This window comes from Mustela erminea, chromosome 4 (assembly GCF_009829155.1).
Source record: "Mustela erminea isolate mMusErm1 chromosome 4, mMusErm1.Pri, whole genome shotgun sequence".
In the NCBI taxonomy this organism is placed as follows: Eukaryota; Metazoa; Chordata; class Mammalia; order Carnivora; family Mustelidae; genus Mustela; species Mustela erminea.
In genome coordinates, this window is record NC_045617.1 from 129,703,020 (window position 1) to 129,715,588 (window position 12,569).

General features: G+C 38.2%; 1 protein-coding gene across 6 annotated transcripts in view; it reads left to right on the forward strand.

Moving 5' to 3' along the window:
* FARS2 (phenylalanyl-tRNA synthetase 2, mitochondrial) overlaps positions 1–12,569 on the forward strand; it is a 522,892-nt gene that overhangs the window by 159,701 nt on the left and 350,622 nt on the right. For all 6 annotated transcript variants that reach the window (XM_032341009.1, XM_032341010.1, XM_032341013.1 and 3 more), the window contains one exon: positions 11,846–12,005. In XM_032341009.1, the coding sequence (XP_032196900.1) occupies positions 11,846–12,005 (160 nt within the window). The remainder of the gene's footprint in view (positions 1–11,845; positions 12,006–12,569) is intronic.

Below are 12,569 nucleotides of genomic sequence, written 5' to 3' on the forward strand. Positions count from 1 at the left end.
CACCCGCTGTGTTCAGGGGGTCAATACCATTGTGATGATGGTATTAATTCCTGAGGTTACACTGTCACGCAGAATCTTTCCTGTTGCTCCTCAGTTGGTTAGAGATCGTGGTAGCCTCGTGGTAGCCTGTCTTCTTTCACAGCAACAGTTTGGAATATTGCTGTTTGGGCATTAGTCTCACTTTAGCATGCCGATGTCGAGTCTGTGGTCCCTGTATTCAATTTTGTAATAAGCTTTTTGTTTTAGAATATTTCTAGGTTTTATAGAAAAATTGCAGACACGATGCAGAGTTCTATGTACCCCATACCCAGTTTCCTCTGTTATTGACATCTTACATTAGTATGGTATATTTGTCACAAGTAGTGGCCCTATTTTTATATATTATTACCTACATTCATTTTTGTTTATTTCCAAGCCTTCTTGCTCTGGCCTTTTCAATTATCTTTGGCAGGGGGAGGAACACTTGTCTACTGATAATTCAGAAACTTGAGATGAACAAACAGTTTGAGTGTTCTCTCTATTGTGTTTTTGGGGTTGTCTTATCTTAAACCCTACTTCTAAGGCATCTGAGTGGTGTGGTCAGTTAAGCATCTGACTCCTGGTTTCGGCTCAGGTCGTGATCCTCTGCCCTCAGTCTGGAGTGTGCTTAAGACTCCCTCTCTCTCTCTCCCTTTCCCCCATGCCTACTCTCTTTCTCCCTAATAAAAACCAAAAACAAAACTCTACTTCTTATCTCCTTGAAAAGTCATACAATTAAGGAGGTGAAGAGGTCTACAAAGAAAAATAAATATCAACTGGTATCAGTTATGTGTCTCTAATTTTGAAAATATTATCAAGTAAATACAACTTGTTAGACCAAAATCTTTTAAAAAATGGGTTCATAAGGGAGAACAAAGAGAGGTTTTTGTTGTTGTTGTAGAGATTGTGTACCATCGCCAATGGTAACAGGTCCCTATCCTCTTTGCCTGTAGATGGCACTGATTTTATACTGGCCTGTAGTTTTGAAACTACACAATTTGGAATTTAAAAAGTCTCTCTGGTCAACATTATGTCTGTGTTCACTGATGTGCTCTTTGTTTTCACCCCCTGCTCAGCAGAACACAGAACTAGAAGCCTGTCTTGGTTCCTCTAAGAGGCCCATCATAACAGAGTGATTATGAAAGGTGTGGAATTTGCTGATGATTTTGTAAGAAGGAGGAGAGCATTTGTATCATATAATCTGCACTGCAGTCATTCCAGAAAACTTCTGAATGAGCCTGTTTTCCTCTCAGGGTCCCTTTTCCTGTTATCAGTGGAGAGGTAGTGTTCTGAGCCATTCCTTGGTGTAGAATTTAGTTCTCTAGAACCCCCTTCCCAGCTCCAGGCAAGTTCAGAATCCATCAGAAAGAAATCCTCTTTGTCATGCAGAGCTGTTTAATTACTATCTTATATTCCGTGGGCACCTTTGGATTTTCACTTTCTCCACACCCCCCCCCCCCACCATTCTTATTGCCATCCCCTCCCCCCAACTGCCAAAGAATTCTCTTTACTTCTTACTCCAAGGCTATTATTTTTTTACTCCCCTGCCCGCCTCTAATTAATCTGGTAATCTTTTGAGTCAGATCCTTTCCAGTAGAGTCATACAGCTAAATGAAACAGTTTAAAAAATGTCAACTTGCAGAGCTATTTTATGATGTCATTCTGAAACAGCAAGTCCACGGCGTGAAATGACCTTTGGACGCCCTCACTGAGATCTGAAAGCTTCTCCTCCTCTCCTCTTCCTTCTCTTTGGGCGCTGCCTCCTCTCTCCTCTTTTTTTCCTTCTCCTTCTCCTTCTACTGCCTCCCTCTTTCTCTTTATGAAATTGCTGGTTTGCATAGCCTGAATTCGTAGCTATATCCTTGTTTCTCTCTGGTTCTCAGCCTTTCTACTGGAACTGTTTTATCTGGTTGTGTCACTTGGCAATACTTCCCCATGAACACAATCTTGGGTTATATGTTCACTACTTGTATGTGTTTCTTGGGCCTGCGTTTGCTCTCGTGCAGAGCAAGAATGCTGTCCCTGAAGGCTTTAAACTTCTACTCCATGACCTCAGGCAAAGGTGGACTTAGGAGCCTAGAATGAGCTGAATTGGTGGCTGATGGGTGTACCCGCTGGTCAAAACTTCAAGTGCTATTCAAATGACCTTATCATACCTGTTTTAATATTCCAATACAGAAGTGCTTTGTAAATCGAACATATTATATCTGTTTCAGATATATTTTTCCCAGTGTTGCCTTAATGCTACTAATGCAGTTTCATGTTCCAGTACTTTCTTACCTTGTTTGGATTATTTAGAGAACGAGCCTAATTTTTTCTTTGACCCTGAGGTCAGGCTCGGCTTGACACTTCTGGCAGGAAAGGTGGAATTACTTCAGCTTTAATAGGAAGCCAAAAAGCACAGCTCTCGTGCAACCCACATGCTTAACATGTCCTTGTCGGATGCCTTTGAGGGACCTTGCCTTTGTGAGCCCCCGGCCACCCCAGGGGCTCCTTGAACGAAGGTTTTTTTGGATTATTTTCTATGCTGTTTCATCTCTCAGAGTGTTATACCGTGCACAACAATATCATAAGTCTATGCCTTTTCTTTCTGGATGTTTTTTTCTGAACCACTTTTGGATTTGAGCCTTATTTCTTCTGCTTTCTCACCTCTGTGAGGATCCTTTATTTGTTAACACCGAAACCCTTCAGTTCCACCTTTCCACTACTCTTTTCATCTGGTTCTCTTCTTTCCTTTAGGGTTGAGGTAACCCGCATCAAGCTCGGGTGTCATAATAGATGCCACAGGAATGTCCATCTCCTCCCGCTCGATGCTGCCTTTGGAAGGGCATGTGGCCTCTGCCACCCGTTGCCTCCCCGTTGATGAGGCAGACCACTGTGCAGCCTCCGTTTGGTTCCAAAGCAGTGCTCCCCAAATATCTGTCCACACGGATGCACTTACACATATTCATGCATTTGAAAGGCAAACCTTAATTATATTTTGAGAGATTTGTGGGACTTCACACACTAATAATGATTTAATTAGAATAAACCGTCACTGTTTTATATAGGATGCCTGAAGCCATGTTGGTGCGTGAAATTGTGGCAGCTCCTATCTGTTACCATTTTATTTTATTTATTTTATTTTTTTTTAAGATTTTATTTATTTATTTGTCATAGAGAGGGAAGCGAGAGCAAGCACAGGCAGACAGAGTGGCAGGCAGAGGCAGAGGGAGAAGGAGAAGCAGGCTCCCTGCCAAGCAAGGAGCCCGATGTGGGACTCGATCCCAGGACGCTGGGATCATGACCTGAGCCGAAGGCAGCCGCTTAACCAACTGAGCCACCCAGGCGTCCCTGTTCCCATTTTATATTCAGTTCCTAACCCTATCCATCATACTCTGTAGATTCTTGCTACATGGAAGACAAAGAGATGACAGTAGACACACTGTCATGGGAAATTACCACGGAAACTGGAAGATGGGTCTGTGAGTCAGATTTTGGTTTGAATTTAGACTCCACCCCTTACTGTGTAAGTGGAAAGTGACTTAACTTCTCTAAGTCTCGGATTTATCTGGGAAATGGGCAATAATGAGGTTTGTGAGGATTCAGTGGAGACACAGAGTAAGTAAGGTAAGCACGCACTAAGGCAGTAAATACACTGAATGATCTAGGACTGATAGCCACCCGTAGGTAGTACAAGTAGCAGCAGCAGCAGCAAAATTTGTTGTAGGGTCATTTTATCTTTCACAGGAACTCAGAGACATGTGGGTATTTAGCATTACTATGAAAGGTAGGCTATATAGATAAAACTCTGATCATTGAAACCAATGATCATTGGATACTTTTAATTTTTTTTAAAGATTTTCCTTGTTTGAGAGAGAGAGAGAGCAAGTTGTAGAGGGAGAGGGAGAAGCAGACTCCGTGCTGAGCAGAGAGTCTGACGTGGGGCTCCATCCCAGAACCCTGAGATCATGACTTGAAGTAAAGGCAGACACTTAACTGACTGAGCCACCAAGGAGCCCCCAGTGGATATCTTTAAATGGCTGAATAGAAGAACTGCTTTAGCACCCGCAGAGCAGTCCTAAATAACTCCATCCTGCTATCATCCAAGCCCCCTGTATATGTGGCCACTTATGATTTCACGTAGATATATATTATTCTTCTGGCCATTTGCTTTTTTATTTGGTTTTTAAATGTGTGTTTAAAAATCTGGAGCATTTTGAAAAATCCCTTTGACTCTCTAAATTTTAAATTTAATTGGTTTTTGCAATCCACTTTTAGTTTTGAGCCTGATTAGAATTAATTTCTCACATTCATTCTTTTCTCATCTGTAAACAACTTGCCCTGGCTTTTGTAAGCAATTGAGGTAGTGGTGGAATTTGGTGTTCTGGGTCATTTGGGTTTGTGCAAGGACACTTAAGAAAATGTCAGAGAAATAGAAGAAATCCTAGTAGAAAAACAAATGACATAGCCCATTAATGCAGTTAATGGAAATCAAGTTTAATTTCATCAACAGTGGATATCTCTCAAACATAAAGCTAAGAGAAATGCAGCCACTTAAAGGTCCCTGCAATCAGGGGTAAGCTGAGTGTTTTGATCCTAGCGTGGTGGCTAATTGGCTCAGTGATCTTAGCTTCTGGGATCTTTCCTTCTCTGGATTTCATTTTCTTATTTGGATTTGGTTTTGTTGATCTGTAAAGTCTCTTCCAGTTCCAGTATTATATTTGCTCTAGAAATAATAGCTGATTTGTTCATATGGTTTTATTCTTCTGTGTTGTATTGTGCAGATGGCCTTACAAATTTTTGCTTTTCTTTCTTTGAGAATTTTCCAAACTCGAGTCATTAGTGTATGTTACAAGTAATTTTTGGTTATACTTCTGTTTTGTATATACTATTAGATATTAATAATTTTTAAAAAGTAGTCTTAAAGTGACTGAATTCTTTTCCTTAGCATTGTCCTAAACTCTGCTATCTCTGAAGTTATGGGTTTGATATGGGAGTGACATATTTTTCTAGTAGACAATTAAACTAATACATAACTATTAAAATAATATATTTACTTATTTATATATAAATATATATAAATATAAATATAATATATTATTTATCTCCCTAAATCTCAAAAGAATATATGCTGCTTTTGGGGAACCATTGGTGGGTTTTGGGTTTATTATGTCAAACATCCCTCCCCTAGCATTTTTGATATGTTTTTTGTACCTGCATGGACATACCGATGTTCTGATTGACCTTTTAAAACTAGATTGGCCACAGTGAATAATTGAAACCTTTAGTGCTCCAAATAGACTCCCAGAATTATGATATGCTGACTGTGAAAGCTTGGACAAGACACTCTCCACCTGTGTAAAGTGTTCATCGTGGAGTGGGAGGATTTGTGGGTGATGGTGGGGAGGTTCTTATGACAAATGGAAAGGGATAATGAATGGATGAACAAAGTGCTCTTTAAAAAATAATAATACACCTTACAAGGATGAGGTATGATTCATATTACCAACAAGAACATGAGAGTCGGAGAAGGGCACTTTCCTCCTTTGTGAGCACACACTCTGGGGCTGTCATCTTGTGGAACACCAGAGAACAGTCATGGAGCTCATTTTTCTCCTGTGCAACAACATATTTGTTGAATGTGTTAGGGAAGGACCATGACTGCTGAGACGTCCTTGAGCTTTGTGTTCTATTAAGTTGAGGGAATATTTACTTTAGTTTTTGTTTCCCTTAGTTTTGCCCCGTGAATACCAGGAAAATTACTATATTGGACTACATCTCTGACTTTAGGCTCTGAATTTCCACATGATCAAGTATCTCTTGTTTGTTTGGGTGGAAATTTGAGAAAGGATTCCATTTGTTCCTGGTAACAGTGTAATGACATTGGTGTTCCAGAATGAAGGGAACATAAAGCCAATATAATACATGTATACACAACATTACAATAAAGCCACATGGATATTACTGTTCACACAGAACCTAAATATCCAATTAAGAAATATCTAGTTGGATGGCATTGATGAGAAATGTTTTTGTTGTACCTTTTTTAAGTGACATGAAGCAGGACCATTTGTTTTTACCTCCAAGTGTCACTTTGAAATATTTGTATTGTTAATACATAAGTCAGTTTTTATTCTTTATTTATTACTATTTTTTAAAGATTTTATTTATTTATTTGACAGAGAGAGGGTGCACACAAGTAGGCAGAGAGGCAGGGTGGGGAGGAGAAAAGCAGACTCCCCACTGAGCAGAGAGTCTGACACAGGGCTTGATCCCAAGACGCTGGGATCACAACCTGAGCAGCCATTTAAGTACTGAGTCACCCAGATGTCCCCAAAGTCAGTTTAAAAAAAAATATTTTATACATTCGTTGTCCTTAAATAACAGTGGTATAAAAGGATTCTTTCTTGTATTACTCATTAATTTTCTGGCCTTTGGAGTCATTTTGACATTTGGAATGGTGCAGAAACCATATTTGATATTTGGAGTGGTGCAGGAACCATATTACATCTTCTGAAGGGGGTGATCTTCCTCTGGTGCTCTGGTTTTTGTGGTTGCCTCCTGGAGAACAATCATTTGGTAGCCTGTCTCTTGTGGTCAGTTGGTCTTGGGGTCATGGGTTTAATGGGACAGTAGCAAAGAAAGAAACAATTCTTACCTGGCTGTCCTCCTACCGCCCAGTCTTCCCTTGAATGAGGTGTATTTGTATACTTTGAAAGTTGCAGCCTTACAGTCTGGCTTCTAATCATCTGAGGTGACTGAGATCCTCCTCTTTTGGTCAGTGACTGGTGTTGCAATACCCTCAACTACTGGGAGTCATGAAGAACAAAGAAGGCTGCTTGGAAAAATCACAAAAATTTAAGAAACAGCCTAGTGCTGGGGCAGGGTTGAAGGATAAGGTTCACCTCCTACACAAGGCCACTCCAAAAACAGTTCTTTTATCTAATGCACAGAAGCCAACGAGAGAGTTTGGAAAATGAAGACACAGAGGAGTATGTTCTAGATGAAAAAACAGGATAAAACCTCAGAAAAAGATCTTAATGAAATAAGAGATAAACAATTTACCTGAGAGCGAGTTCAAAGTAATGGTCATAAAGATGCTCACAAAGTTAGGAGAACAATGCATAAATGAAGTGAGAATTTCAACAAAGAGAAAATATAGGAAAGTATTGAACAGAAATCGCAGAACTGAAGAATATAGTAACTGCACACAAAAGTTCAACAGAGGGGTCAACAGCAGATGAAGCAGAAGAAAGGATTAGGGAACTTTAGAGAACTTAAACACAGGGCAGTGGAGGAGGAGCAAAAAGAAGCTGTCCTTCAGAATTGAAGAAAAGGTAAGAAAAAGGTGGAACCATCTAAACTGGCTTTAAAATAAATGTAAAGGGACTTCCTCAAGCCGAAATAAAAAGGTGCTAATTAGTAACAGGGAAATATTAAAAAAAAAAAAAATCTCACTGTTAAAGTTAATTATGTAGTTAATTTCAGAATAATATAGTATTATAGTATTGGTGGGCTCATCACTTATAAGTCTAGTATGAAGGTTAAAACACAAAAGTAGTTATACCTATAACTACAGTAATTTGTTAATGGATACATAAGATAAAAAGATTTAAATTATGACATTAGAAACATAAATGGGGGGAGTAATAATGTAGAACTTTAGAATGTGTTCATATTTTTAAGTTGTTATCAGCTTAAAATGAAATTGTTACAACCCTCCTACATTTTATGTAAGCCTCTGGGTAACCACACAACAAAAACCTGCAGTAGATATACAAAAGATAAAGAGAAAGGATTCTAAATATACCACTAGAGAAAATCATCTAATCACAAAGGAAGAGAGCAAGAGTAAAAGAAAGGAACAAAGGAATTACAGAACCACTAACAAAATGGTAATAAGTCCATACCTATCAATGATTATTTTGAATATAAATGTAAATCTTTCAAAAGACATAGAATGGCTAAATGGATAGAAGAAAACAAGACTTGGGGCACCTGGGTGGCTCAGTCATTGAGCATCTGCCTTTGGCACAGGACGTGATCCCAAGGTCCTGGGTTGGAGCCCTGAGTTGGGCTTCCTGCTCAGTGCGAAGCCTTTTTCTCCCTCTCCCACTCCCCCTGCTTGTGTTCCCTCTTGCTGTGTCTCTCTCTGTCAAATAAATAAATCTTTTTAAAAAATATTGTGTAATGTATTATTTTATATTTAGCTTATTTTTTTCTCCACCAGATATATTTTGTTTTATTTTTTTTGCTTTTGAATTAATTTTTTCACCTTTCAGAAAGGTTCATATTTTTGTTTTAATGATAACTTTTATATTTACATCTTTTTAAATGCTCTCATTTCACTATTTTCTTACTTAACTTACTAGTTAGTTTGAAAGGTGGTCTTTAACTATTACCTATAATGTATACAGTAAGCAATGGGTATATTCCACTTGCCACCACTTGGTGCCCTCTCCCTCTTCTTCCATTATTTCTGCTTTGTTTTAGTCTAAAGTCTATAATTTTGTGCATTAATGTGTAATTCATCATTAATGTGGTGAATTTTTTTGGTTGAATATTTCCCAGTTATCTTTTGCTTGAATGAAGTTTATGCTTTGGTGAATTCTTCAAAAAAAGCCTCTTAACTATGAGATTACCATGTCCTTTTGTGTTTACAGCTTTTTCAGTAGACCTGATGTGCAAAAGCCAGTGTTGCTGGGTATAAAATTCTTGGTTCATAACTTTACCTTTCTTTTTAAAAAAAAATTATTATTATTGAGTTGCAAATGTGGCTCCATTGTTGCCCTGTTTTGTGTGTTGTTTTGAAGAATCTGATGCTAGTCTAGTTTCTTTGCTCTTCTAAGTTATTTGATCATTTTGCCTGGAGGCCTAGGGGATTTTTTCTCTTCATCTTTGAGATCTGTTAGTGTTTACCAGGATATGTCTTGTGTTTTGTCCTCCCAGGTACATTTCCTCAAGTACTTGTTTTATCTGGTACACAATAGTTCTGGTCTTGTGTTCTGTTTCTCCTTTTTCAGGGACTTCCAATTATACACATGTTATTCCTTCTTTGCATGGCTTCCATTTCTACCACTTTCTCTCTGACTCTTCTTTCTTCACTTCATTGTTCTTTTCTTGGTTGTCTTTCTGCTTTTCTTTAATGCCCAGATTAAGTCTTCACTGAGACTATGCTTTCCTGTGTACTTTATAGCTTAGACTTCCATTCTGAGATAATTTTCTTCTCTTTCCTTCTTGAGTTCAATCAACTCTTTTCATTTCTTCCTATTTTCCATACATTTTGTTATTAATTTTTGAATTTCTGACTCAAGCAGTTCTTTATACCATCAAATGCTTGTTTAAGTGTATTTAATTTAGTTTTGAAGCATTATGTTACCTTCTTCTGCTCTTGCTTCTTGACTTTGTTTTTGAAGAAAAGGGGAAAAGGCTTAGATTTTTATCAGTTGAGCTATATCGAATGGCTTTCTGATTTGGGGAGGGGCAGTAATAACTCTGGCTTTGTTTCATTTTCTCTGTTATTTATTGTGGGTTTCTGGTTGTTCAGAAGAATTTGTAGTTGTCTGGTGCCCTCTTCTGTTAGTGCAGCAAAGTGCAGAGTATGCAGTGGAATTTTTTGGTTTTTTGGGGATGTTTTTGGTGAGGTGGGGAAGGGATGATTTTTTTTAAATCCTCTAAGTTTTTAGGTTGCTTTATTTTATGGAGCTCCAGGTTTTCTCTTTTGCTTCTTTACTCTGCCCCACCCAGTTGCCAAGACATGTGTTTCATTATTTTCATCTTTTTCTCTTCCATTGTAAGGATGCCTTTTCAGGACTGACTGTCACTTTTAATTTGTCGCGCAGTCCCTGCCTTGTGGTCCCTAGTCACATCTCCTAGAATACTTGTAGGATTTTCACACTTATGGTCACTTACTCTTTCTGGTGGTGATTTTAGATCAACTTTAATACTTCACTAGTTCCCCTTTTCCTCTCTTTCCTTCAATTTTTCTTAGCTTGCCCTGGCTTACCTCAGAGGTAAAAAGTGGGATGGGAATATAATAGTTCCTTTTCTCTGGGATTTATTTAGCTTGTCTGATTCACTCACTTCCTCCCTCCCTCCCCTCCTTCCTTCCTTGTTTTTTATGTGCAGTCATTTTAAAATGTGGGCATTGTCTGTGCCATGATGAGGGCATGGTATTTAATAATTTCATTTGCTCTTTTTGTTCTTAGTTACTTTTAGAATAGGTGTTGAAAGGCATAGACTTTGGCAGCTGCATTGTCTTCAGTCTTCATTGAGCTAATTTGAGTTCTAGGATGGTAGAATCTTTTTCTGAGAAGATTTTGGTTTGATTTTGCTGGGCACTTAGAGGAACTACCAGTTTGTGATTGCCTTAGTCCATTTTCACAGTCTGAGATTCTCTCTCTTGCCCAGGTAATGTGACCCCTAACTGTAAGTCTGGACAAGAATATTGTATTCATCCTTATCATGGGTTAAGTCCTTTAGAGATGGGGATGTTTATTTGATAACCCTATTTGGTCAGACACTGTGGACTTTCACTTGAGCCTCACTTGCCATGGTAAACTGTCACAACCAGTGTTCAGCTTTTCAGTTGATATATTGGATATGTAAATATTCGCAGTGTTTCTCTCTGGCTTATGCTGGGCTTTTTTTTTTTTTTTTCTGGTTTTGTGCATGGTTGTATTACTTTTAAGTAATTCCTCTCTATTGTGTTACTTCTATGCTTTTAAAAATTTTTGTATATTTTAGTAGATTTATGAGGTCGTTTTGTTCTAATTATTTAGCCCAATATTACTAGAAACAGCCATTGACTAATTTTTTTTTATTAAAACATTAAAAAAATTATTTCATGGGATGTTTGGTGGAAAGAATGATAGATTCATTGGCTCCGTTCTCCATCTTGAGTCCTCTCCTAGCAGGTGAAGATCTACTTTGTTGTTAAAGATGGGGACACTTGGGGCACCTGGGTGGCTCAGTGGGTTAAGCCACTGCATTCGGCTCCGGTCATGATCTCAGGGTCCTGGGATCGAGTCCCGCATCGGGCTCCCTGCTCAGCAGGGAGCCTGCTTCCCTCTCTCTCTCTCTGCCTGCCTCTCTGTCTACTGTGATCTCTCTCTGTCAAATAAATAAATAAAACCTTAAAAAAAAAAAAGATGGGGACACTTTTAGTGGTAAATAGCTTATGACTAATATCAGATGGGATTAATAATGATGATTGTGGTGATAATAAAAATTTATTTAATGCAATGTGCTATGCTTTCATATTTAATTATCACAAGTCTCTTAATTTAGCATTATTATTTCTATTTTATAAATTGTTACGGAAACTTACCTAACATAACACTTGGTCTGTGTTCATCCAGATAGTAAATGGCAAAAATCTGTCTTGGGTCCTGTCCTGGGCTTTGGAAATAACAAGGTTAAGCAAAGTCTAGAGTGCTTCCTGCCTTCATGGACTTTACAGAATATAATTCTTATTACACCTTCTTATGTATCTCAGGTCACACTATAAGGACTCTGTAGGATGGTCAGGAATATAATTTTAGAGTCTGAAAGCCTGATTCACTGGTATTTGCACTAGCATTGAGGCTAATATCTCTTTTGAGGAAGTGCCTGTAAGTTAAGCCAAAGTAAAAAGAGATGAGAAAAGATCAGAATGGTGTCTTTTAATTCTCTAAGGATTCTCCATAACATGTAGCACAGTGCTAGTACAGACTAAATGAATATGATTTTCAGTATATTCATTGACTAGAAGTCTTAATGGAATTTATTTCCATACCATGTTTTTTCATGTAGGCTGGCCAGGATACTATTTTTATTTATGCATATTATTCCTCTTGTTTTACAGTTATTTGCTAGCATAAAGGATGGAGAAAGCCTACAGCTCTTTGAACAGAGTTCTCGCTCTGCCTGTAAACAAGAGACACACACCATGGAAGCCATGAAACTCGTCGAGTTTGACCTTAAGCAAACACTTACTAGGCTTGTATCACATATTTTTGGAGACGGTAGGTACTCAAATGCCTTTGCCTTTCTTTGGGAGCTTAAATATTTAACAAATAGCATCTTTCTGAAATCATTAAGGCTAGGTGTGCCTAGATTTTTTTGGGCCACATTGTGACTTAGTGGTTTTGGTCCTCCATGAGGTAGAACTTACAGATTTACTGCTTCATTTCACTTGAGGAGCAGGAGGACATGAAAATGGAATTAGCTTAAGAAAGAAAAACGATTACAACCTTTGATAAGAATGATAATGGATTAAGATCAGTGGGGAGAAAGTCTACAGGCTGATTAGTATTATTTTATTACTATGTTATCATTAGGTCAGACTTGAATGGATAGGGCAAGATTCTCACCCATGTGAGTTGGCCCAGTGGAAACTTTTGCATGTTGGCATACTGATTACTGCTATCAATAGCAAATGAATTAACAGAGAATTTCCTGGAGGAAGAACAATCTTTTTAAGACCTGGATTCTCACTTTAGTCATTTACTCTTTCTTATATCTCCAGGATGATTTTTTTGCCTGTAATGCCTCCCACCCCCTTCACTATTTCTAATTTACTTGAGACA